At 46.9% G+C, this 27,196-nt stretch overlaps 2 protein-coding genes across 3 annotated transcripts in view; one reads left to right on the top strand and one right to left on the bottom strand.

Moving 5' to 3' along the window:
- The window catches only part of TRABD2A (TraB domain containing 2A), a 57,004-nt gene extending 32,353 nt beyond the window's left edge, over positions 1–24,651 (top strand). Inside the window, exons 3-7 of one of the 2 annotated variants that reach the window (XM_011965637.1) lie at positions 4,034–4,180; positions 6,723–6,897; positions 14,217–14,307; positions 22,089–22,340; positions 24,216–24,651. In XM_011965637.1, coding sequence (XP_011821027.1) covers positions 4,034–4,180; positions 6,723–6,897; positions 14,217–14,307; positions 22,089–22,340; positions 24,216–24,399 — 849 coding nt within the window. In that variant the 3' untranslated portion in view covers positions 24,400–24,651. The remainder of the gene's footprint in view (positions 1–4,033; positions 4,181–6,722; positions 6,898–14,216; positions 14,308–22,088; positions 22,341–24,215) is intronic. The other variant, XM_011965643.1, reaches the window with a different exon arrangement.
- A 2,039-nt stretch (positions 24,652–26,690) lies between these two features.
- The window catches only part of LOC105528731 (dynein heavy chain 6, axonemal-like), a 49,674-nt gene continuing 49,168 nt past the window's right edge, over positions 26,691–27,196 (bottom strand). The window contains exon 14 of the mRNA XM_011965609.1: positions 26,691–26,979. Coding sequence (XP_011820999.1) covers positions 26,876–26,979 — 104 coding nt within the window. The 3' untranslated portion in view covers positions 26,691–26,875. The remainder of the gene's footprint in view (positions 26,980–27,196) is intronic.

Here is a 27,196-nt window from a genome sequence, read left to right as displayed (position 1 = left end):
AAATGTTAGCAGAAACTGTAAAGGAAGGATTTGAATGGAGAAAGGGAGACACAGTGGGAGGCAGTGGGCACAGTGGGAGGCAGTGAGCACTAGCAGGGTGGATCCATCCAGGACCCTTGTGCCTGCTCCTTTGCCCTTCTCCCCTACTGGCCACTGTCCCCAGCTCCTGGCTGAGCATGCTGCTCATGGCACCTGGCCTTTTTGGATCTCCAGGAACAACAGTCCTTGTGCCCCAGGTGCGTTCAGCTGATTCATGTGAGGTGACTTGATCAGTGACAATGCCCCATTCAGGATGGCCCACCTGGAGGAGGCCCTGGGGTCAACTTAACTGTGGAGTTTGTGAGCAAGTCTCTTATCCACAAGCCTCATCCTGAAACCCCAAATTTGTCAGACCGGTTCAGAGTTCTCCAAGCACAGCAAGGAAAGTAAATTATGTAAGGATGACTGACAGTCATTTGTCCTATCAGAGAGGGGTCCTTCAGAGATGCCACAGTAGTTTATGAGGATGCCATATCTGGGCCTCAGTGGTTCGAATGGGAGTGAGTTTAGGGTTGTGCATTGCTCCTGTGGTGCCCATGGAGACTTCCCTTGGAGCACCATCCTGCCCTGGACTTGGTTCCTCACTGGAGAGGGAGTTACCTCCTCTAGCTCCACAGATGGCTACCCATGGCCTGACCAAAGGTTCACTCCAAGGGAGGCACCTTTGGCAAGGCTCTGCCCCTACCCAGCTTCACTCCAGAGTAGCCTGAGGCATGGACTGCCAGGTCTGGGCAGCACAGGTGATAAAGGGCTACCATCTGGAGTGAGACGGCTGGATGGCAGTGACCTGCCTCCCTGGTTTATGGTGGTAGTGTGCAAACAGGCACCTTGAGTCATCAGGGGAGTATTCTGGCTCCCAGGAAACCCTGTAAGGACACTTTGATCCCACTCAGAGACTTTTTCTTCAGGAATCCGTCTTGGGTCTTTCTCCAAGGAGTCTGTTTCAGTGAGGGCTTTCCCCTGCTTAACATAAACGGTGCTCCAGAGACTTCCCCACATCTCAGCTAAGCCAGCGAAGGAGGGGTTTGGGGTGGGCTGCCTCGTCTGATGACCCTGGGCCAAGCTGTCCTTGAGGCTCATCATGGAGCCTTCCTCTGACTTTCATTGGCTGCATCTCTTTGGACACACAGCGACCACTGTGTTTGGTGTTTAGCACCTGCTGGTGAGTACAGTGGGGCAGGATCCTTGCTCTCTTCAGCCAAGGAAATCCAGCCCTTTTTACCTCATCACTTTGTTGGTCTCTCGAGACACTGTATCTCTTGATCTTTTAGGTCGATGGCTTATTTGGTGCTGGGTTTTAATCTGTGAGAAGCTTAAGGCCTTTCAGAAGTAGTTGGGGTATAAATAAACACACATGAAAGCCATGCTTCCCCTGGGTTGTTATTCGAATCACTGCAGCAGCTCTGAAAGGAAAGGCATGTGGTGATTACAGGAAATCGTGCTAGAGATTTAAAAAGCACATTTCTGTGGTTTTTAGCAACAAAAGAAAGATTCAGCACCAACTCTGATGCACAGTCCACTGTTCAAACTTCCTTAAAAGAAAAGTGTTTATAGTATGGCCTCCTCACCATAGTGCTGGGTGACACGAGGTGACCTCCCTCCTCTCCAGGCAAAATAGAAAGCAATGACCCTGGGATGATCAAGGGTTTTGATTTGCTTGTGTATGTGCTGCCCTGGCAAGCCTGAAATCAGAGAGTTTAACTCTGGGCCTCTGCCTTTCATCCTCCTCCCAGAAGCTTCTATGATACACCCTTTCCACCCTTCTTTTCAAGATTTTTCTTGAAAAACGCCCCCTTTTTCAGGTAAAATGAAAGCTCCATTAAAGGCAAGGATTTTGTCTTGTTCATGAGTGTATCTTCAGTGCTTGGAACAGTAGGCATATAATAACTATTTATTGGCTGAATTAATGAATAGAAGAAGGGATGAATGAATGGGATCATTTAGTACTGTGACTTGCCTTCATTCTGTCCTTGATTAGTTGACACAGAATGAACTTTCATGATACCTTTCATCATCCCTTACTCCCTTCCATTCTTTTACAAAGAGAGATCTGCCTCCTTCTTTGGTTAAGGTTGCATCACAGGCACAGGAAATATTAGAGTAACTGAAGGAGGTAACTATATGGAAGGAGGGATGCTGTGGTTTGAATGTGTCCCCTCCAAAATTCAGATGTTGCTAGTGTGATGGTATTAAGAGGTGAGGCCTTTAGGAGGTGATTAGGCCATGAGGGCTCCTCTTTATAAGGATAAGGGCCTTTATGGGATTAAGGCTCCTCTTTATAAGGCCTTTATGGGATTAAGGCCCTTATAAAAGAGGTGTCATGCAGCCATTCCGTTAGCTTGCCCTTCTGTCTTCTTCCATGTGAAAATGCAGCAGGAAGGCCTTCACCAGACCAAAGGCCAGTGCCTTGATCTCGGACTTCCCAGCCTCCAGGATGGTGAGAAATACATTTCTGTTCCTTATAAATTACCCAGTCTCAGGCATTTTGTTGTAGCAGCACAAATGGACTGAGACAAGGGGCACGCAGTGGGTCTGTGCCACCTTGGCCCATGGGAGGCAAACCAGGAAGCCTTGTCTCCTCGCTACTCAGAATGAGAACATGTGAAAGGAGAAAGGGAGTTGGGGCTGGGTAGGGTCATTTGCTGACCTGAGACCTCTAATGGTTGTCTCTGGAGAGTTGAAACCTCTTGCTAAAAACCTCATAGTCAGTCTTTGCTGCAACACAGATGGACCAAGCCTGTCTGTATTGCAGCAAAGAGTGAGGGGATATTCCAGCAAAGGCAGCATCCTGTATGCTGATTACTGGGGAAGCACAAGAAAGGGGAGCTGTCAGAGGCTATAGAGCTGCATCTATACATGGGGAAAGTGAGAGAGAAAATTTCACAGGGTCATAAGTGTTGTCTGGAGCCTCGTAGTGGGTGGCCAGCCCCACTACCCACCTGATAGCAGGAACCCTACCTCCCCACCTCTGACCCAGCTCTCCAGTGCCCAGGAGAATTCCCTACTTTGTAAAATGAGTTCTCCTGGGCACTGGAGAGCTGGGTCAGAGCTGGAGAGGTAGGGTTCCTGGCATCAGGATCTTGAATCTGGATTTTCCCAAAAGATGTTCCAACGAAGCTTCCTCTTATGTTGTGTGCCTCAAATATGTTTGGGAAACCTGACATACTCTGTTCCCCATCAAGGAGACCCACATCGCACGTTAGTACATCAAAGACTCTGAGAAGTTCTGTAAAATTAAAACCTGTTTAATTTTCTTTTCTTTTTTTTTTTCGAGACAGAGTCTTACTGTCGTCCAGCCTGGAGTGCAACGGCACAGTCTCGGCTCACTGCAACCTCTGCCTCCCGGGTTCAAACAATTCTCCAGCCTTAGCCTCCCGAGTAGCTGGGACTACAGGCACATGCCACCATGCCCAGCTAATTTTTGTATTTTTAGTAGAGACATGGTTTCACCATGTTGGCCAGGCTGGTATTTAATTTTCTTTAGCCTTCATTTCCCATTTTTTCACATTAACTCCCATTAATATCCCATGGATCTAATGACGCTGTTAGCTGGCCATGCCGCACTGATGGTTAGAAAAGATGTGGATAATGCATTGGTTTCTGCCCAGTCCTTTATGTAATTGGAACCCACTGGTAGGCATGTCTGTGAGTCCCCAGCCCTCTCTCTGCCCCACCTCCTAGCTTCTTCAGTTGTTCCTCACAAGCTAGCTCTTGGGTTCCCTCACCTCTTGGTCACACTCATGGAAGAGTTCCAGGTTGTCTGTGTCCTCCATAAGGCAGTTCCCTAGGTGCGTCTGATTGGGGCTGATTTGGGAAGGACTGTTCACCTCCTTTGGACGCTGTCCAGGGATTTGTGTTCCTTTTTAAAGTAGCACTATCCATGTCCTTACATAACGAGCACAGAGGTGAGGGTATTTCCAGTCATGGACAAAAGAAATAAGATGGCAGCAAATACTTGCCTTGTTAATGAACTTAAAAGAGACCTTTCTTTTAGGTCATCTTTGCTTTGAACCAGACCCTCCTGCAGCAGGAGAGCCTGCGAGCGGGCAGTCTTCAGATCCCCTACACGACGGAGGATCTCATCAAACACTATAACTGCGGGGACCTCAGCTCCGTCATCCTCAGCCATGACAGCTCCCAGGTGAGCGCCCTTTCCCTCTGCTAAGCTCAGTACACATTTAATTATAGGAATAAAAACATTACCTGGTGACATGTACATCCTGTGTACAAAGGATTGAGATCATGAGGGCTCTAGAAATAAAATGGGCAGATTTAGATGTCATTGAATGAGGCACTGCAGCTAATGAAAGTTTTACAAACCTTGTAAGTACAGAGAGAAGCACTCACTGATTAGGGCTAATTCCAGGATTCCAGCCAAAGGATGAAGCTTCAAAGGATTTAACAGCAGGCCACATGAACAAGCCTTGAGGAAGGGAAGGGTTCTGAGTCTGATGACCTCCTGGCTGACTTAGGTCACACTTTTGCAAAATGATGGAGCAGAACTTTGACTGCAGTTTCAGTGGCCTCTAGGAACATGTGAGCAGGATATAACTGTGTATTCACAGAATGCTTACAGGATTGGGGCATCAGAGCTGGGAAGGCTGCTAGCATTTGCAGACGTGGAGTGGATCATTGCATCCTGTGGTATTGCAGGATGAGTGTGGCTGAACTGGTGGATTGAGTGTTTGTCCAGCTCAGCCTTACCTGTGGGCCACTGAGTGGAAGGAAGCAACTGGTCAGGCCTCAGAAGATCATGGTCTCCTTCCAGGAGGGAAGTGGGACAGATCTTTGTTATGCTTTTATCAACAGGCTTCCAATGGGATAAGCCATGGTCCCTTCCCCTCCTCTCTAGGACTACATGCAAATGGCAAAAATCAGCTAAACTTCTGAGGTAGGGGATTGTGTTGTTTCCCCCACCTAGGACTGGTGTCTGCATGCATGAGGACACTGGAGAAGGGAGATAGGAGCTCGTGGGTGTGGGTCATGCTGTATAGGTCTATGTTAAATTTGGGGACCCAGTCATAAGGAGACGTGTGTGAACATGAGAGCTGAAGGAGGAATAGCAGCAATGGGGAGAAGGACAGTAGAGGCTGAGTGCAGCATCAGTCCAGAAAGGTGACATTTCTTAATGACAGAAGCCTCAAAAGACATAATGAGCATCTCCAAAAATCTAGAGGAAGAGGAAGTCAAATCAAGATAAAGTGAAGCAGGAGGAAAGGGAGAACAGGAAACACATTAAAGAAGGAAAAATAGAGTTGTTGGTGGTGATAGATCTTACCTGCACACTTGCTGGGGGTAGGGAAAGGGGAAGAAAAGTCAAGATCAATTAGGAAATTGACATTTGTAGCAGCAGAAAAAAGTTAATGTGGGTGGAGAATTTGGTCATTACGTGGGCAAATGGTGAGGCTGGTGGAGCAGATAATACCGATGTCTTATGCATTTCTCTCCTGTGGCTTTCCCATACCTGTCCTGCCCACAGGGCCCCTACAGGAGGTCAGGGAATGTGCTGCCACTGTGAGTGAGGGCTAGGCTGGCCAGGAGGGATTGGTGCAGGCTTTGGGTGATGTTGGGAATTTAGAAGGTGGAGCAGGATGTCAGAGGGAGGTCACCCTGTGTATCTGACGCTGCCTCTGTAGAGAGGCTGGTAGAGAGGGGGCTCTGCTGAAGAGAAGAGATTTTGGGAAATGGTCAGGGAATCTTACATAAATGACATGATTTAAAAAAAAAAAGATGACAGAATAGAAGATGAAGGCTGTCGATGTGAAAATGAGAGAATATCATTTCGAGGCAGTAGCGAAAGGAGATCTGTTCTCCATAAGATGGAAGTTAATGCTATGTTACAGAGTCTGAGGACTTTGGAAAGCTTTTTGAGGGGCTACTGGAAGCAGCAGCAGCAGGCAGGGTAGATACTGACCAAGATAATGGGTAACATTGTTAAGTCCCTGGGTGGAGGAGACAGCATGCACCCAGGGGGAGAAGTGGGAGGCTGAGGTTTGGGACGCCAGACAGCTGAGGGGGTGGGGAGAAAACACAGAGGGCTAGCCTTACCAGTAGCTCCTGTGCTGCAAGAACCATGCTGATTGTCACAATTTTGATGCAATTGCATCCTGTTATTAGCCAAAATACTGAAACTGGCTAACATGTATACCAGCATCAAGTGAAATATTTGCCAGGTGGGCAAAGAACACTGGGGAAAGCAAGGGAGAGAAATAGGAAGTGGAGAAATAATGAAAATGTAAAGTAGAGGATTTATAAAACATTTAAGTGTTCATACAAATTTCATGTTTTTGGTAATAGAATCTAAAATATGTAACTATATAAGACTATTTTTATAAGAAAAGCATGTGTGAATCACACAAGTTAAAACTATGGATGTGCTGTGCAGTGTCTTTTTTTTTTTTTTTTAGTAAACACATGGCATCAGACAGAGCCATTTAACTATTATGCTATTAACATTGTAAATAGCATAAGAGTTCATTCAGTGCACTTCACTTAATATTTTTTTCACTTTGGTTACAGGGAATATGATATAGTTGGAAACATAGCAGACGGGAAACTCCAAGAATGGTGTCATTCTTCTCTTGACCATGTCTTGACCATCTAGTTGGGGGATTTGATGCTCCAATGAAGTAACTTTGTTAATAACTCCATTGCCCCTTTTTTTTCTCTTTATTTTGGTGGAGGTCCCCAATTTTATTAATGCCACGCTACCGCCTCAGGAGCTCATCACTGCTCAGGAGATTGACAGCTACTTACGCCGGGAGCTGATCTATAAGCGGAATGAGAGAATAGGGAAGCGGGTGAAGGCCCTTTTGGAGGAGTTCCCTGACAAAGGCTTCTTCTTTGCTTTTGGAGCTGGTGAGTAGTGGGTTACCTCTGAGTAGCCTCTGAAATCTGAGGCTTCTCCCAAGAAGGGAATGTTGAGGTGAACCCCTGTTTAGGGCCTGTGTTAGTCATGAAGCAAGATGAAGGGAGTGACACCTTCCTTGACTTATTTCAGTTGCAGAGTGGCTCCAGCTGGGGACGGAGCATCCAGCATGGTTGAAATGTTGCTGGATGAGCTGGTGCATGTGATATCACCCATAGCTCTCTCCACACATGAGCCAGCTGGGAAAGCATTTTTGTCCTCTGAATTTCATACTTAATCCCAACTTCTTCCTGGTACTTTTCGCTTTGTAAACTTTCACTAAAAATATATCTGTCTTCACTCTTCTACCTGACAATGAGCCTCCCAAGTCCAAGGCCTGACACATCAACTGTTACTGACTGTTAACAGCATACATGGAGAGAGAATAGGACAATTATTTTCTTTTGTGGGCTTCTTGAAATAAATTTTAACCCCCGGAGTGACTCTGACACAGAATTCTTTGCAGCCTCAGGAATTGAGGATAAAAATGCCAGAGGCTGGACAGTATGCAGAAAGATCATTTGCTGGGCTGGGCTTTGTTGTCTCATATTTTTCTCCTAACTTCATAAACTTAAACAAGTCATACCCCTCAGTTTTTTTTACCAGTAAGATAGGGGGTTGGAGAGAAGCAACTCTGAAATGGCGGGGTGAGGGCCTCCAAAAACCTGTTCTTCCATAACAGCAATAAGAACACTGGAGAAAATAGTCAAATCAAATTTTCCACAGCTCTGGAAATTAATTAAAGGTTTGCAACAATCCTAGAAGTGTTTATTTAAGAAAACTGGATGATTTTTGATAGAAGCAGTGGGCTTTGTGGCATTTTAACTTGTTCTGTTTTTATCTCCCTTTTCCCAGCTTCACAGTAGTCTTGAAAATCAGGAGCCTTGAACTACAGTAACTGTGAAAACCATTTGCCTAATGGTTACTGGAGGGGACAGAATGGGTTCAAAGTTCCTCCAAAGCTCCATCCTCAAAGAATCATCACTATTTGACATGTCCAATAGCTCCCTGAAATTTCCATTCCCAAGCTTGTCTTCATTTGAACTGACTCAGAGCTTGCTCTGTGTGAATAGCCCTATTCTTACGGTGTTTGTTGAAAACAATCAGTGGCAGCAGTTCAACATCATAGTTGCTGGAAATAGCAATATTAATTGAAGCTTACAAGAGGCTGCCCAAAAAACTTAAAAGGAAAATACCATAGAGGATTTTGAAAAGCTCTAAAATATTCCTAGAAAGTCACATGCAGGCCGGGCGTGGTGGCTCAAGCCTGTAATCCCAGCACTTTGGGAGGCCGAGATGGGCAGATCATGAAGTCAGGAGATCCAGACCATCCTGGCTAACCTGGTGAAACCCCGTCTCTACTAAAAAATACAAAAAAACTAGCCAGGCGAGGTGGCGGGCGCCTGTAGTCCCAGCTACTCCGGAGGGTGAGGCAGGAGAATGGCGTAAACCTGGGAGGCGGAGCTTGCAGTGAGCTGAGATCTGGCCACTGCACTCCAGCCTGGCCGACAGACCGAGACTCCGTCTCAAAAAAAAAAAAAAAAAAAAAGAAAGTCATATGCATGAGAAGCACTGTGCACATGCTGCCCAGGAAGGACTTGAGAAGGTCCTAATCTCTCTCACCTCTGGCTGATCTTGAGGCTCTGTGTAAGCAGGGTGTGAAAGCTAAGGCAGGGTCATAAATTGCCTGCTGAAGCATCAAAGACATGCCCCCAAACTCACATAGCCCCTCTGCAAAGGTTGAGAAACTTACCAGTTCAAGGAATTTAAGGAAATCTCTGTTCAGTCATTACCCAGCCACTAAGCTAACTGAGCAGATCCTTCAGTGATCACACACAACAAAGAATACAGACTTTAGAGACTTAGTCCTAGAAAATCACTGAACAAACAGCAACAACAATGCACCTGGGAAGAGGGGACAGGAGAAAATGATTTCCAGAGTTGGTATGTTATGTTATTTAAATGTCTAGTTTTCAATAAAAACCAATTATAAAACACAGAGCAAAACTAGAAAGTATGGCCTATACCCAGGGAAAAACAAGCAATCAATAGAAGCTGTCCTTGAGGAAGTTAATATCTTGGACTTACTAGAAAAAGACTTTAACACTAGTTATTATGAATATATTCAAAAACTAAAAGAGGCCGGCTGTGGTGGTTTGTGCCTATAATTCCAGCACTTTGGGAGGCTGAAGCAGATGGATCACTTGAGGGCAGGAGTTCGAGACCAGCCTGACCAATATGGCAAAACCCTATCTCTACTAGCAATACAAAAACTAGCCAGGCATTGTGGTGCGCACCTATAATCCCAGCTACTTGGGAGGCTGAAGCAGGAGAATTGCTTGAACCTGGGAGGCAGAGGTTACAGTGAGCTGAGATCACGCCACTGCACTCCAGCCTGGGCCACAGGAGTGAAACTCCATCTCCAAAACAAAAAACAAAAAACAAAAACAAAAAATAAAAAACAAAAAACCCTAAAATAAACCACGTCTAAAGAATTAAAGGAAAGTTTGAGAACAGATCTCACTAAATGCAGAATATCAATAAAAATATAAAAATTATTTTAAAAGAACCAAATAGAAATTCTGGATTGAAAGTATAGGAACTGAAATGAAGAATTCACTAGGGAGGGCCGAACAGTAGATTTGAACTGGCAGAAGAAGAATCAATATACATGAAGATAGGTTGATTGAGATGATTCAGTATGAGAAAGAGAAAGGAAAAGGAATGAAGAAAAATGAATAGATCTTCAGATACCTGTGAAACACCCTCAAGTGTGCCAATGTACACCTAATGGGAGTCTCAGAAGACGGGAGAGAAAAAAAAAAAAGAAATAAAAAGAGTATTTGAATTTAAAATTGCTCGAAAATGTCTCAAGTTTGATGAAAAATATTACTCTGCACATTCAATCAATGAACTATAAGTTGTATAAAATCAAAACATTTCACACCAAGGCATATCATAGCCAAACTGTCAAAAACCAAAGACACAGAATCTTGAAAGCAGTGAGAGCAAGGCAGACAAAGGATCCCCAATAGGATTAACAGCAGATTTCTCATCAGAAGCCATGCAAGCCAGAAGGCTCTGGGGCACATACTCAAAATGCTGAAATAAAAGACTGTCAACAAACATTTCCACATCCAGCAAAACTCAAAAATGAAGGAGAAATACGTTGCATGTGAGCTGAACAGAATTTGTATTCTGCTGCTGTTGGATAAAGTCTTCTTTAAATGTCAATTAGATCAATTTGATTGATGATGCTCTTCAGTTCAACTATATTCCCTATCTGATAATTCCAGAATCTCTGTCATGTCTGAGTCTGGGTCTGATGCTTTCATTGTTTCTTCAGATTGTAATTTTTCTTGCCTCCCAGCGTGCCTTGTAATTTTTAATTGAAAGCTGGATATGATGTATCTGGCAATGAGAAGTAAGGGAAATATGTTTTTAGTGTGAGGGTTTATGTTAATCTTTCTCAGAGTTGGGCTGTTTAATGTTTTGCTGTGGTCTGAATGTTCCTAAAAACTTGTGTGTTGAAACTTAATTATTATTGTCATAGTATTAAGAGGTGGGGCCTTTGGGAAGTGATTAAGACATGAAGGCTTCACATTCATGAGTGGATTCATGCTTTTAAAAGGACTGGAGGAAAGTAGCATAGGCTCTTTTTTTGCCCTTGTGCCTCCCACCATGTGAAGATCTAGCATTAGCCCCTCCTGCCATGTGAAGACTCAGGAAGAAGGCCCTCATCTGGGCATGGTGGTGCATGCCTGTAATCCCAGCACCTTGGGAGGCCACGGCAGGAAGATCACTTGAGCTCAGGAGTTTGAGACCAGCCTGGTCAACATAGTGAGACCTCACTTCTACAAAAATTAAATAAAAATTTAGCTAGGCATAGTTTGCCTGTAGTCCCAGCTACTTGGGAAGCTGAGGTGAGAGGATCACTTGAGCCCTGGAGGGTGAGGCTGAAGTGAGCTATGAACATGCCGCTGCACTCCAGCCTGTGTGACAGAGTAAGACTCTTGGTGTTTAAAAAAAAAAAAGGCTCTCACTGGGCACTGAATGCCTGTGCCTAGATTTTAGACTTCCCAGCCTCTAGAACTGTGATAAATAAATTTCTATTATTTATAAATGACCCAGTCTGTGGTATTTTGTAATAGCAACACAGACTAAGGCATGTTTGATGTACCTCTGAATCCCAGAGGCTTCAGTTTCCTCTAGTGTCCTCTAGTTTTTCCTCTAGTTTTTTTGTCTTTGTGTTTTCTTAAGAACGTTTCTTAAATAGAGTCTGAGTCTTGCTGCATTTTCACCTGTAATCCACTATTATTTTACTGGAGCCCTATTGATGTGATGCTAAAGTGAAGATACCATTTCATACTCGGTTATAATAAAAAAGATGGATAGTAAAAGGTTTTGGTGAAGACATGGAGAAATTGGCACCCTCATACGTTGCTACTGGGAATGTAAAATGGTGTAGCTATTTTGGAAAACTGTTTAGCAGCTTTTCAAAATTAAACATGGGGCTACCATTTGATCCAGCATTTCAACTTCCAGATATATGCCTAGAAGAATTGAAAACATATATCCACACAAAAATTTGTACACAGATGTTCATGGCAGCATTATTTATAATAGCCAAAAAGTGGAACCAAACCAACTGTCCATCAACTGACATGGATAAATAAAAGGTGATATATATATATACACAATGGAATATTACTTGGCCATGAAAAGGAAAGAGGTACTGATACATGGTACTACATGGATGAACTTTGAAAACATTATGCTAAGTGAAAACAGTCAGTCATAAAATCATATGATTATATTTATATGAAATGTCCAGAACAGGCAAATCTATAGAGACAGAAAGTATTCATAGATTAGTAGGTGTCAGGGGCTGGGGTCAGAAGGTTGAAAATGTTTTAAAATTAGATAGTGGTCGTGCTTGCACGACTTTCTGAATATGCAAAAAAATCAACGAATGGCATACTTTAAAAGAATGAATTTTATGTTATATGAATTATATTCAAATATTAATAAAACTTATAGAAATATGAGGGGTTTGGGTCCCACATCATGCTCATTGAAAAGTTCTGCCACAAAACAAATTGCAGTTTGTGCCCTCAGCAGTGCCTGTGAGTATGTGGCAGTTTTCTTCTTCTGTAAGTCATGTGTTTCATGTCATGTGCACATTTCTACTGTCTCAACACATGGCTTCCTGTAACAAAGCTGTTAGCCTGGGCCTCACTCTTGAGGCACCATAACAGTGATGCAGGCGCCAGATGAGAAAGTCAGGAAACAGAGCCAGTGGTGGTGTCCCAGTGCACCACCCTGGGTCTGCGTGGATGGAAGGTGCCCAGGTGCTGGAGTGTGGGTTTTTGCTTTCCACTCCTGCCAGACTTAGGTGAGCTCCCAAAAGCTTCCCCTATGTCCAGTGCAGGGGTAATGGGGCGCTGGGGAGAGGGGAAAGGTCGACTGAGTTCTGGGCTGGCGGGAGGCTGGAGCATAGCTTGGTCTGAGCAGTTCGGTGGGTGGGCCCTCGTGGTGGGGGTTGTGCCAGGCAGGTGGCACAGGCAACACCAACACCTGAGCTTTCCCATTACTCAGGGCTCGATTTGTGATACTGATGCAGTGCTAGATGGGGGCGTCGGGAGTGCCCAGGGGCTGTGACCCCCGTCTAGCACCGGCTCCTTCTAGGGCAAAGTTATCTTCCTGTAGCCGCTTTCTCTCTGGGCCTTCTGAAGGCTAAGTTGAGCAGAGGAAACTACAGAAATTGCTCCCAAACACATTACTGTGTGCTTTTAAAACTTAAAAGCTGTGTGGTTAGTGAACTTTTAATTGCAAAATGAGGATATCTGAAAACAGAAAGTACTGGAGTTTTAAAATCAAGCAGCAACTTTTGTCATGGGGATGTGGATATAAAATGCGAAGATTACAAATGGAAATCACCTTTGCAGTAGAAGAAAAATTGAAGTCAGAAGTGCTAAGTGGAAACGATAATCACTTGTTCTAAATTGCCAGTTCCTTATTTGCAAATGAATAACCTAGGATGAGTGGTGCAAGACACGACTTTTTTTCTTATTTAGGTGTCGATCTTAAATCAGCTCATGCTGATTTTTGGCTCCTGTTTGCCAGGGTTACTTCTCCAGTGGCCTCCTCTCCTACCCCACATTTCTAGGTTACAGCTGTCATCCCTGCACTGGCCGCTGTCTAGGCTGGTCTAGGCTGCGGGGAGGAGAGGGGAGGATGGGAGGGAATGGTTTTGCCAAACTTCCCTTTCTGAGCCTCTGCTGACCCATGAACCCCACCTTTGATGCATGAGGGTGAAAATGAAAGCAGGAACCATGCGCCTTCTGCTTCCTTCTTGGGGCCTATTTGCTGTACTGCCACAGGCTCCCAGGTGCCCTGGTTGTGACTCCTGAGACCATAGTGGGTTTGTCCTATGCAGAATCCTCCAAGAAGGACAGATCTTAGATTAGGTTGCCTTTACTTTTTCTAGAAAGTGGTGATTGGGAAGTAGCTATTCCTTTGGTCCCACCAGCCTCCCTGTTTTCTCAGAGAGCACATTTGCATTCCATCCTGTAGTTGGGAATTCTCCCCTGCCACCCCCCCCTTTTTTTAAATTGAGACAGAGTCTTGCTCTGTCATCCAGGCTGGAGTGCAGTGGTGCAATCTCGGCTCACTGCAACCTCTGCCTCCCAGGTTCAAGCGATTCTCCTGCCTCAGCCTCTTGAGTAGCTGCGATTACAGGCACCCGCCACCATGCCCGGCTAATTTTTGTATTTTTAGTAGAGATGGGGTTTCACCATGTTGGCCAGGTGGGTCTTGAACTCCTGACTTCAGGCGATCCACCCGCCTCGGCCTCCCAAAGTGCTGGGATTATAGGTGTGAGCCACTGTGCCCAGCCTGAATTCTTGTATTTTCTCCAGACCAGTGTCCTCACCTTTCAGGATCCTGCTCACATATCACCTCTTCTGGGAGGTCTTACCAGGTTGCAGTTTGATGTCCAGGCTCTCCCCTTAGCTGTGTGACTTCAGGTAACTCGCTGTATTGTTCTGATCTTCAGTGTCATCGTCTCTGAAATGCTACTGATGCTGCCCTGCCTGCCTTGCAGGACTGTTGGCAGGCCTGATTCCAGAAGCTCTCTGGAACTGTACTGTGCTGGACAGATAGGCAGGGGGATTGGCAGGGTAATTTCTTGGTTCTAGGGTGTGTGTTTGGGAAGTATGATTGGTGGTCCTGGGAGCTGCAGCATTTCAGACTGTTTTTCTCACTGCAGGTCATTTCATGGGCAACAACACAGTGCTGGATGTTTTGCGGCGTGAAGGCTATGAGGTAGAACACGCCCCTGCTGGACGACCCATCCACAAGTAACCGCCCTGTGCTTCTATCTTGGCTGGGGAGCTGAGACCCTCATGGGGCTGCCTGGGCACCAGGGTGGGCTGCTATCCTGAGGAACTCCAGAGAACCCCTGCCTGGTCATTTCCCCCGCACTTGACCTTACATGGACATTTGGCACCAGCTCAGCTGGCTTTGTGTGGCTGGGGCTGTGCCAGACGTGGTTGGCAGGGTGGACACTTTGGACTGCAGAGGCCTGGCCTTTTTCTCAGTGGTGTTTGGGGAGCAGGGGAAGGTGAAGGGAAGGTTGCCTAGGGGTCGAAGGGTGGGGAAAGGAGGAGTAATTAGGCTTAATGTCCAGTGTCCTTTGCCCTAGGTGTTTTGGAAGTTTTCGGGAGGCAGAGTCGGGCCATGACAGTGGTAAATACGCCAGAGGGGTTTGGGGTGAAGGGAGTGCATGTCTGACCCCTCTCGGGCAGGAGAAAGTCCCTTCTCTTTCTCTGAGCTGTTTCCTCCTCCCTAGGTTTTTTTTGTCTCTCTCTCTCTCTCTTTTTTTTTTTCTTTTTTATTGCCAAACTGCCCTCTGCCCCTGCAGACCCTTCTGTAAAGAACTCAGGGGGCCCTCAGCAATGCTGTGCACCCACTGGCCTCCCAACTGGTCGTCCATCCTGGTGGGCCCCAGGTGTCCTTCCCCTTCCCCTGTAGTAGTCTGCTTGGGCTGTCATAGCAACCACCACAGACTGAGTGATTTAATCAACAGAAATGCATTTCTCACAGTTCTGGAGGCTGGAAGTCCCAGCTCAAGGTGTCAATGGGACTGGTTTCTCTTGGGACCCCTTTTGCTTGACTTGTAGATGGCCGTCTTCTCTTCCTGCTGGCACGTGGCATTTTTTCCCGTAAGCGAGCATCCCTGGCCTCTCTTCTAGTAAGGACACTGGTCTCATTGGACTAGGGCCCTCATTTTAACTGAATCACCTCTTTAGAGGCCTTAACTCCAAATGGTCACATTCTGAGGTACTGGGGATTGGAGCTTCAACATGTGAATGTGGGGAGCACCCATCAGCCCCTAATATCCCCTCCATTCCTCTGGCCCCCACTCCCTCCCGATCCACGGTCAGCAGCCCCCCTCTCCTGGCAGAGGTCTCCGCTGTAGCGAGAGCGCTCCAGGATGCAAACGCCCATCCCCTGACAGAGGATCCAGCAGTTGTGTCTGCCCGAAGGCCGCCCGTCTCCAGCTGCCCTCTTTCTCCTCAGAAGGCCCCCTTCACCGCACCTTGTCTCCCTGTTCCCCCTCACCCCAGAGGCTCCTGCCTGGCAGGAGCCATGATTTTTCCAATCTCCCTCCAAGCAGGAAATCCTGGATACATCCTGGACTTCTCTTATCCCCACCTGTCTTCATGCCCTGTATTCAGTATGTCAATACTGACCGCCCTTCACAGAGCACTTTCTAGCTTACGGAAGGGCTGACATGAGACTGCTCATTTCCCTCCTCCACCAGGCTTTTGTCTTCCTCCAGTAAAGACTCGCTGGGATTTGTCCTTCTCCATTGCCATGGCCACCGCCCCATTCCAGGCCCTTCTCCCTCTGGTTCACGCTTCACCCTCCTGTGGGACTAATCTTTCCAGTGTCCCATATTCAAACCCTCCGTGGTTTCATATTGTTCTCTTTCAAGGTCATTGTCTTCACGCGGAGGTCTTGGCACTCAGACCCTATCCTTCCAGCACGGATCTGCTGCTTGCTTCAGAAGAGCTTCCATCCTGTCCCCGCCTCTCCACCTTTACTGACACTACTTCCCCCGTCTGAGGAGTCCTTGACCTGGAGGAGCCCGCCTCTGCCTAAGTCAGCTCTGCTGCAGGCTCACGTCTCCTGCCTCTCTCCTTCCTGTTCTCCTTCAGATCTGGAGGAGCCAGCCCTTAGGGGTTCTCTGTGCCCTGCAGGACTGTGGGTCTTTCCTCTCTCACTGGTCTCTGGTCCCTTCTCAGCTCTTCCTGCCAGGCTGACTGGACTGGGTTTCAACGCACTGTCCCTCGGGTGCTGGAGAGGGCCCTACCTGAGGAGTGTGTGTGTGTGTGTGTGTGTGGTGTGTAGTGTGTGTGGAGTATGTGATGTTTGTGTGTGTGTGTCTGGTGTGTGTCTGGTGTGTGGTATGTGTGAGGGGTGTGTGTTGTGTGTGTGTGATATTTGTGTGCAGGGTTTGTGTGGTATGTATCTAGTGTGGAATATGTATGTGTGGGGGGTGTGTGTGTGTGTCGTGTGCATGGGTATGGTGCATGTGTGGTGCATGTCTGGTGTGTGTGTTTGGTACGTGTGTGTGTGAGGGGTGTGTGTGGTGTGTGGGGTGTGTGTGGTGTGTGTAGTGTGGATGTGTGTGGTACATGTCTGGTGTGTGTGTGTGGGTATTGTGCCTGTGTGTGCTGCATGTTTGGTGTGCGTGTTTGTGTGTGTGTGGGGTATGTATGGTGCATGTCTGATGTGTGTGTTGTGTACGTGTGGGGTGTGTGTTGTGTTGTGGTACATGTGGTGTGTGTGTGTGTAGTGTGTGTGGTACATGTGGTGTGTGTGGTATGTGTGGTGTGTGTGTATTGTGTGTGTGTGGGGGTATGTGTGGTGCATGTCTGATGTGTGTGCTGTGTATGTGTGGGGTGTCTGTTGTGGTATGTGTGGTGTGTGTGGTACGTGTGTTGTGTGTGTGTGTTCCTGGTTGTTCCCAGGCTCCTTAATTCTGCCTCTAACCCTGATACTTGCCCTTAGGGAAAGGAAGGTCAGGAATCGGTCTTTTTAGAAGCTTTCCAGGAGATTCTGATGCCCAGTGAAGGCTGAGAACCAGTGTTCTCACTTTCCTGGGGAGGAAAAGAACATTTATTGGTGGATCATCAGGTGGTAGCCAGGTTTATATGGGCTCTCTGTTAATGCTCAAAATCAGCCTGAAGAAACTGTGAAAGGCCACACAATTAACCAGGACCAGGAAATAACCCAGACCCATCCACCGCCTAAACCTTTTCTTTCTACCCTTTCTTCTCCCACCTTTTATTCCTAGCCTCTATGTCTTTGTTCATGCAGTTTCCTCTGCCAGAGATTCTTTCCCTACCCACACTACTCCCAGTTCTCTCTATCAGAATCTGTGAGATCCAGCACAATTGTCACATCTTCCTCCATTGCTCCAGCCTGGGTTCATCCTGTGCATGACCCCAAGGAACCTACAGTTTGTGCAAGAGCTCTTTCTTTCTTCTAGAGCCTTCTGGACAAGGATCTAATTTTCAAAATTGGATTTCCAGGAGTACCTATCCTGGCATCTGGCACATGATGGGATCTCAAATAGGATTGACTGCTGATGTGCTACTATCATTGCCGGTGCTGCTCACATGCATTCATTTATTCAGCCAGTGGGGGACCTGAGGGGTGAACGTGCATATAGTGGTCCCAGGTGAAGCCATGAGACAGGATGAGGTCTCCAAAGGAGCTCCTGTTCAGGAAGAAGGGACAGGGTCCTGGGAAGCTAAGGACCCAGGGAAGAGGGTTAGGGGAGAATGCCCACAAAGAGGGGCTGGCGAGGAGGACCAGGGCAGTAGGGGGATACCTGTTTCCTTCTTCCCCTCCTCGGCAGCCATATGGTAGTCCTTAAGGGATGATTCTGGTCATGTGGAACTTGAATCCAGGGCAGGTTGGTGTGGCTGGGGACATGAGGGCTGTTAACTGGTGATCTAGCTTACTTCAGGCCCTGCCAGCTCCCTTAGTCTTAGGGTAAGCCAGTATTGGGGAGACAGAGATGGGTGTGCATGTTGGGGTGTGGGGAGGGCAACTAGCAGCTGCCACTCTCCGCTTGTCAGCAGGCTGGAAAACACAGGAAATGCTCCTGAATGTGAGGCTGCTATTCTTTCAGCAGAGAAGAGAAAGAGATGGGGTTCCTGTTAGGCTAATCTGCAGAGGGCTTAGCCAGTTCCTCCCTCCTCCCCCTGGGATAATGGATACTAGGTTAGTTTTCTATTGCTGCTATAACAAATTATCATAAACTCAATGGCTTAGAACAACACAGATTCATTATTTTATAGTTCTGGAGATCAGAAGTCTGACACAGGTCTCACTGGCTGAAATTAAGGTGTGGGCTTGGCTGCATTCCCTTCTGGAGGTTCTAGATAATTTGTTTTCTTTTCCTTTCCAGCTTCTAGAGGCTGCCCACATTCCTTGGCTCGTGAAGCCTTCCATCTTCAAAGCCAGCAATGTTGCATCTCTATAACCATTCTTCCATAGTCATATCCCCCGCTGACCACAGAAGGGTTCTCTGCTTTTAAGGGCCCATGTTATTAGATTGGGCACACCTAGATAATCTGGGCTATTCTCCTCATCTTAAGGTCCTTAACTTAATCACACCTGCAAAGTTCCTCTTACCGTGTAAGGTAACGTGTTCAGAGCTTCCAGGGGCAAGATCATGGACATCTTTGGAGATCTGGCAGATGTCCCTTTGGTTACACAGTGGGATGCTCTAAAGTTCTGATCAGCCCTGCTAGGGTTTATACAGCTTCACTCATTCTCAGAGGACTGGGAGAAAGAGGGATGCACCTGAAGTAAGGATCTACTGAGTGCTCAGCACTGTGTGAAGCATGGTGTTTGGGCTGTTTTAATCCTCACAGCAACAAAGTAGGATAGGTTAATTTTATACAAGCAGCAGAGGCTCAGAAAGGTCGATTATCTTGTCTAAGGCTCCAAGCCTGGGGTCTTTTCCTTGTCAACCAGTGTGTTTCTTTCTTGGAGACTTCTATGGAGCGAGGAGGCTGCGTGGAATGCAGGTAGGGGGCAAATAGGCTATCAGCACAAGGGGGTAGCCCTATATTGTAGCCAAAATGACCATGGGCTTAGCCTTTGTGGGTAGAAGTTTAGCTAAACTGTGAGAATCCAGGTGGGTCAAAACATGATAATCTAGATCTGGAGCCTGTGACGGGATCCAGCCCAGAGGCTCTATGATGGATTGGGTGTGTTCAGCAGCTGGGATTTTCTATTTGAGGCAGAAAAGCAGTCACCTCTATTGACCTAGAGACCCTTAAACCCCTGTCTGAGTCCATGTGAGCATTTGTCTGTAGGATCTCCCTGGAGATTACAGTGACACTAATTTCTACTCTTTATGTTTTCTACAATGAGAATGGATTAGCTTTATGACGTGAAAAAAATCTCAACAATGAATGATACTTAAAAACAGCAAAGAATTGGCCAGGCGTGGTGGCTGACGCCTATAATCCCAGCATTTTGGGGGGCTGAGGCGGGTGGATCACGAGGTCAGGAGTTCAAGACCAGCCTGGCTAAGATGGTGAAACCTTGTCTCTACCAAAAATACAAAAAAATTAGCTGGGTCTGGTGGCATGTGCCTGTAATCCCAGCTATTTGGGAAGCTGAGGCAGAGAATTTCTTAAACCTGGGAGGCAGAGGTTGCAGTGAGCCGAGATCATGCCACTGCACTCCAGCCTGGGCGACAGAGCAAGACTCTGTCTCAAAAAAAAAAAAAAAAAAAAAGATGGCACAGAATCCTTCTTGTAACCTTGTGCAGGTCAGTTTCCTCTCCCGGGTCTTCAGTTTCCTCAGTTATAAAGTAGGTATTATGATTCCTTAGGACTCCTTAGCTCAGAAATATGAGGGAAATAAAAACCAGGAAGAGTAAAGCTAATTTCTTCCTGACCCCTACTCTCCAACCCCCACCCAGGGGTATTAACTTGACTCTTAAGCCCTGGCCTTGGCTACCTGGAGTTTCTGGGGTGAGATCTTTGTTTGTTGTGAGTTGAACAGAAACAAAGCTATGATTTGTCTCACTGTGAGGACCCACTGTTTCAAGCCATAGAACACAGCCCTAGTGAGATTGAGACCATGTTCCTTGCTAAATCAAAGCAACAGACTTTTTTTGAGTGCCTACCATGTACCAGGACCTGTTTGGGTCATATGGAGGCTGAGGATGACAAAGACATACTCTCTGCCATGGGCAGAGGGCTTGGTGGGCGTGGAGCTGCCTGACCATCTGCTCTTGAACCCTCTAGGACAGCGGCCCCCAACATTTTTGGCACTAGGGACTAATTTTGTGGAAGAAAATTTTTCCAGGGGAGGGGGGGATGGTTTTGGGGTGAAACCTCATATCAGGTTTAGATTCTCATAAGGAGCGTGCAACCTAGATCCCTGGCACACACAGTTCACAGTAGGGTTTGTGATCCTATGAGAATCTGATGTCCCTGCTGATCTGAGAGGATGTGGAGCTCAGGTGGTTATATGGTTGCTTGCCTGCTGCTCACATCCTGCTGTGTGGCCCATTTCCGAACAGGCCACAGACTAGTGCTAGTCCATGGCTGGGGGCTGGGGACCCCTGCCCTAGGAGGCCACCTGAATCCTAGAGAGCCGTGATGGGGGCACATTCCCTTTTGAGGCTCTAGTTTCTTTGTTGTAATAATGAAAGGGTTCATTTAAGTGGCTTCACAGTTATGTACCAGGCATTGTGCTGAACTCAGGAGACAGTAATAATATATTAAGCCCTGTCCTCCAGGAACCTTCTAGCTATGACTTTATGTTTCTGGGGTCCTTAGTCTCAGGTTCAGAGTAGGGGCCTTTTTAAATATTTTGCCATTTTAGGAATTCCCTTCTTTTATATTTTTTGCCCAATATAAGTTTTTCCCTTTTTTGCTTTCCTTCTTGTATACCTCCACCCTTCCTCACACAAAGCCATTAATACTAACTGACTTCTCAGGCTCTGCCATGTTGTGGCTCAGAACTGAGGCCCACTCTGGTAAGGCAGATGGTTCATCAAGGCTGATTTGGAGTAATTGAGTTCTTACATGTGCTGGTCAGTGGCACCTACATCATTGGACGAGGAAAACCCTAGACATGGCACATCCACTGCTCCCCTGCCTCAGGCAGATGGGAGTGTCAAGACCCTCACTCCCTACCTACATCAGGAGACAATGGGATTGACATCTAGTAGAATTCTTCTCTTTCTGCTCCCCCATTCCCTTCACCAAACCCTTGACAAAATTCTGTTGTTGGAAGAAACTTGGTCCTTCTAGTAGCTTATTTCTTCACACTCAAAGTATTTGGTGACTATAGTCACTTTTAGCGGAACACTAGAAGTGAGTCTGAGTTTCCCATTAGTTGTGAAAATATCTCTTTGGGAAAGATGATTTAAGGACAAATCTGTGATTAAGTGGTTTGAAGACAGCCGTGAGAGCCTCTTCCTGAATAAAGCCCTCATGAGGGTACAGAAAGGATTAAGAGGGTTAAGAGCTACTTCACTGGTTTTAAGCAAATGGCATTTAAACGTTTTCCATCTGTCTTTAAAAGCTTTACTGTTCACTAGTCAGAGTGGTGACATTTGCCTGTATTTGGGAGGCAGAGGTGGGAGAATCACTTGAGCCCAGGAGTTTGAGGCTACAGTGAGCTATGATTGGGCCACTGCACTTCAGCCTGAGCTACTGAGAGAAACCTGGTCTCTGAAAAAAAAAAAAGCCATAATTGTCAGTGATTTTCTAGACAGTGCTGACCTGTTCATTGTTGGAAAAGTACAGTAATTACTGTACATGTAATAGTTTAAAAATCTTGAATCTTTCTCCCCAGGACTAGGGGATTTGGAGAAGGTAGAGTGAGGATATCTGAGGGGGAAAGAAAAAAGGCGTCAAAGAGATCAATTCCCAAGGTAATTTCAAGAACTGGGTAATTTCTGCCCTTCCTGGCCAGGTTGAACTTTCAGGTTATCTGCCGTCATCGTGAAACCTGAGGTGTAAGAGAGCTGGGGAGGGTGCCGTGCTGTGTGAGCCTCCTCCAAAGACCTCCTCCTTCCACTTGTGTACAGAGGGAAGAGTAAAAAGACCTCCACACAGCCCACCCCGTCCACCATCTTTGCTCCAAAAGTGCCTACCCCCGAAGTACCGACACCGGAAGCCATATCCTCGGTGCACTCAACGCTGCCGCCCCTTGTGTCCCGGCCTGGAAGTGCCCACCCTCCCAGTGACGCCGAGCAGAAGTTCCGGAAGAAGCGGAGGCGGCCACGGCGGAGGCAGCGACTCCGGCAGTTCAGCGATCTGTGGGTCCGCCTGGAGGAGAGGTCAGGCGAGTAGGCCGGGTCGGGTTGGCATCCACCTTTACCCTAGTGAGCAGAGCCAGGAATGCCCCTCACACTGGTTGCAATGGGAACCCCCCTCATGGAGCAACCTTTCCCTTTCCTCATGACCCCAGGCACCCTTTTTCTGTCCACTGTGACAGAAGCGAATCCAGATTTAAGGTAGTTGCTTCAAGCCAGGGCAAGGGCAACATGTTTATGCTTGTTAAAGAACAAGTTTCCTGGTAGGATGAGTCTGTTAAAAGTGGAAGGCATCTGGAAAGGTTGCAAATAACTTGATTTTTCAGATCTTTCTCCATGGCAGATTTAGGGAGAGTGCCATAGATTTGCAGAGCTGTAAGCAGCTCGGTGGGAATGGGCATGTTTAACTCCCATTGTAAGGGAAGAGTTGTGACCCTACACTGAATGTAGTCTCAGAGATGGCTGGGGAGTAGATCAGAGGTGGATAGGCAAGCCTGAGTCCGCAGGGCACAAGGCTTCTGGAAGAACTACCCCAGAGAGGCGGGGAGCAGGAATCCAGTTAAATTAATCTCAGGTTTATTGAGTCCCTCCTTTGTGCCTGCTGTTGTGTTGGATGCTGTGTGTATGGGGCCAATCAGACACAGGCCCTGCCTTCATGGAACTTGCATTCTGGTGAGAAAGATGGATTTTTGAGTAGATAATCTGCAATGGAAGTGTAAGGTGCTGTGTGTGTGTGTGTTTGTGGTGCATGGGGTGTGTGTGTGTGTGTGTGTGTGTGTGTGTGTGTGTGTGTTGGAGGTTACTACTTAGGGTCAGAGGTCAGGAAAGTCTTCCCTTGAGGAAGCATCCTTTTGGCTTATACTGACTAGAAGCCAAAGTGGAACCTTGTGAATAGAGCTTCTGAGTCTGGATCAGTAGATTCAGGGATCCAGTGCCTGCACAGGTGCTTAATAAATGTAGAATGAGTAAGTGAGTGAGTGAACAACTGAGTAGGGAAGGGGAAGAGTTGAGGGCAGAGGGAACAATGTGAAAGTCTGGTTGGAGGGAACGATTGTGTTAAAGAAGCCGAGATAAAGTAATTCTGGCTGGGGCCTGGGAAGTGAAGGAGTAGTGAGGTGAGATGTGTCTAGAGGGGTAAACAGGGAGGAAAGTAGGGAGCCATTGAAAGATTTGAAGCAGACATGTGAGATGCTGTGTGATTTGCATTGTAAATGGACAGAAGCTGGCAGCCAGATGGGACCTGGAGAACGGGGACAGCTTCTGATGGTGTTCATGTCCCACGGTGACTCATGAACTATCCTCCATTAACAGAGAAATAAATTGACCTGTTTAGTACTTTTTCCAGCAAGGCCATTGGTGGCCACAGGGTTGGGCATTTTATACCTCAGCTAAGGTGAAAGATCTGGGTAAGCCTGAGGTCATGGGTCCCTCAGCTTGAACTGTCTTGACCTGGTATGCCTACATGCTGTGCACATCAGGCCTGGACTTGGGCAGGTGAGAGAGGCAGAGACCCAGGGAGGAATCTGCATGGTCTGGCTCTGCCTCTGTGGTGGCCAGTGAGGAGGGTCCCTGCCTAAGATTGCCCGAGGCTAGTGATTAGCAATCTTTGAATTGGGCCTTATATGAAGACTTTCACTAATCTTTGAATGAAGAACCAAATAGCCAGGGACAGTTGGCTAGTCTGCTGGTCTTAATATCCTCTGCCATTTGGTTTTCTGGTAGCAGTGGCCAAAGACATGAAAGAGGACCAGAGATATAGGAAGCCTATTAACATACTAATACCCATTCCTTTCTTTAAGGAGGGGAGATGAAGAGAAGCTGTGTGGGCATTTGGGGGCCTTGGCGTGTGCAGTGGTTTCTGCTGTGCCTTCAGACTCTGTCTTTCTCTTTGCCTCCTAGTGACATGGTCCCGCAACTCCAGGTCCGTGTCCTGGACAGGCACATCTCCACTGAGCTGCAGTTCCCTCGCCATGGGCATTCCCACCACAGCCAGATGGTGGCCAGCAGTGCCTGCCTGTCTCTCTGGACTCCTGTGTTCTGGGTGCTGGTGCTGGCTTTCCAAACAGAGACACCTCTCCTGTAACGACCAGAAGTACCAGGCTAAGACCCTGACCCCTTAGACTTGAAGGATGGCCATTCTTGTACTCCACATTCTGGTCTAGCCTTGTTGGGCCCAATCCAACACTGAAAAAGAAGCCCAGTGTTGATTCTTCTCTTTCCAAGGAATGAGACTTTGGGTTATCCAACTTTGGGGGGAGGTGTACAGTTTTGTAACATAATGAGTTGTGTGAAAATAAATTATAAATGAGTTGTATGAAAATAAAACCTTTTTTTGGTGTAGATTTTTATTTATGATGTGTATATATCAGGCAGACAACTTCTCTCACACCCTAAATCCTTTCACTGCTTCCCCCTAGGCCCTGCACTTCTCAGCTGCAGCTCTGATCCCTTCCGGCCCTGGCTTTGTATCCTGACCCTTTCCTCTTTCTGTTCCCTTTCTTTGTGCCACTCTTGGTTCTGGATGCAGGGGAGTCAGTGGGCCATGGAACTTGTGGTCTGCACCTCTCTATTCAAGCTCTGGTGAATAGGGTGCTCCCTGTGCCCTAAGAGATGCTTTCATTTTGTATAATGTGTGTGTCTCACTGAGAGGCTGGGTGGGGGGGTGGGGGGAGTGGGTAGGCTTTGTCAGAGGTGCTGTGCAAGAAAGTGGTTTTCAAACTACCCCCAATCCCCATCTTGTTATTTATTATTCGCATGTTTATTGTAAATGTCTTTTCTAAATACAAATCTTATTGGGACTCTCTCTATAAAACGTGTAAGAGTAGAACTTCCCCAGTTGAATCTGAAATGGGAGCTTTTAGCCCTGCCCAGGTGATCTCTCTCCCCTAACCACCATGGTTCCAGATCAGGGTCTCCCACCTGTGGCAAGCGTCCTTTATGGTCCTGGGCTTCGGAGTAGCCCACAAAAACCCTAGATAGAATGTCTGTCCAGGGCTTGGGTGGGGTCAATAAGAAGTAGCTGTATTTGTTCCCTAATCTGGCTTAGGGTAAGGCTGATTGTCTGGATTTGTAGCTCTGGCTTCCTTTCCTTTTCTGAGGCTTTTGTGGGTTCATGCTCAGTTATTTCCAGGGCCCAGAAGATCTCAGTGGCCTTACTGAAACAGTAGTGTGGTGGCACTTAACCATGTCCACCACTTTGGTTCCATTCTGCACCATCTGTATTGCAGGGGTAGGCAGGCAAAAACTCCCAAATCCCCCTGCTGCTGTGTTCGATTCTCCTAATGAGATACACTCATGGGATATTTGGAAAACAAAAGTGGGCAGAGGGAACTTTTCTTGAGCAGGGGGCATGGTTATGTACAGGCTTCAGCAGACACAAGTTTGTGCAGTGGTCAGTCTCTGCAGCCCCCTCTATTCCCCTGCTTCAGCATGGAGTAGCTGTCAGGTTGGCACAATTTTTCCTTCAGGGTTCCCACCTTGGAGTACAGATGGTGCGATGCCTGATATCAACTCTTTGACTTCTGCAGCGGCAGCCATTCCTGTGATCATGTTAGCAACTATTTCTGCTTGAAATACCAAGAGTAGTTTCTGATTTGTGCACTGATTTCTGGCAAAAGTGCTGTTACCTGCTTCTCTGCGACTTGAATCTGCTCTTAACTTCGATAGGTATGGGGATGGAGCGGGGAGGCAGAGATACACTGGGAGGCCTGACTCTGTTCCTCCAATTCTTTGTAAGAGGGTGGTGTGGCTCCCACCAAGGGCTCAATCCTAGCTGGGTGATTTCCTTGTTTCTTGGATCACATTATGGCCGAGGAAGCAGGCAGACCATTATTGGCAGGACCGACACAAGGTGGTTTGTCACACTGGCTGCTCCACTTGAGAACTGAGTCACCAATCTCCGCTTTTGAGGTGGCAGAGGCTCAGATGCACCTGACTGGGACTTGGTTAGTTTTCATACAGAATCATCCTAAAGTGGAAGGGGAAAATCCTCCATACTTGGGCAGGATTGGCCTGCCCTTTTGTGAAAGCATAGGCTCTTCCAAGGATTGTGATGCAGCCCCACAGAACTGGGAACTGACATCATAGGCCAACTTCTTATTATCCTGCTCATTTGCTCTACCAGTTGTGCTCACCGCATCAACCTCCCATGCACTGGACTCTGAGAGCCTTAATCTAGTCTAGAAATGGAAGCACCTGGGGCCTTTCATGTCAGCTTGAAGAGGAAAGGAGCCTGTGAGGGGAAGCGAGTGCTGAGTCCTGACTCTTCCTGGGGGTCCCAGAAAGTAACTGATGGGAAGCTGCCTCTCACTTAGGGTTGGGGAGCTGGTTTGACAGGTGGGTGTTGAACCCACTGCTTCTACAGCGGAGCTTGGATTGCCAACAGAAAGAACTCAAACACTTTATTTTAAGGACATAAGAGAAATAAAAGTCACACTTAATACCTTTAAGTCAAATCAGAATTAACACCTTTTTGCTCACATATAAGTTATTCAAATCTTTTGCTCCCATTAGGAAAGATCTCGGACCTGGTTCTCTTTTAGTGCTGAGGTGGCACCTTTTCATTCACTCAGCTGGCAGAGCAAAGCTGATCCCTTGGCAATCCAGTAGTCTTTGGACCGCTTGGAGGGTAAGAGGACGGTTACCACAAAGTTGGTTGAATGCCCTAATTAAGGATATAGGAAAAAAAGGGTTGTTACTTAGAGAATAACTTCCTCATAAAGAGAGGCTACAAAGAGTCAAGACATCTGGGTTCCAGTCCTAACTGGACAAATAGTCCTTTATGGGTCGTTTTATGCTTTATAAAATGAAGATTTTAGAACAAATAATTCTTTAGGACTCGTCCAGCTTAGACTTCATAGAACTTTTTTTTTTTTTTTTTT

This window comes from Mandrillus leucophaeus, unplaced genomic scaffold (assembly GCF_000951045.1).
Source record: "Mandrillus leucophaeus isolate KB7577 unplaced genomic scaffold, Mleu.le_1.0 Scaffold1184, whole genome shotgun sequence".
Classification (NCBI taxonomy): Eukaryota; Metazoa; Chordata; class Mammalia; order Primates; family Cercopithecidae; genus Mandrillus; species Mandrillus leucophaeus.
This window is presented reverse-complemented; position numbering and strand designations above follow the sequence as displayed.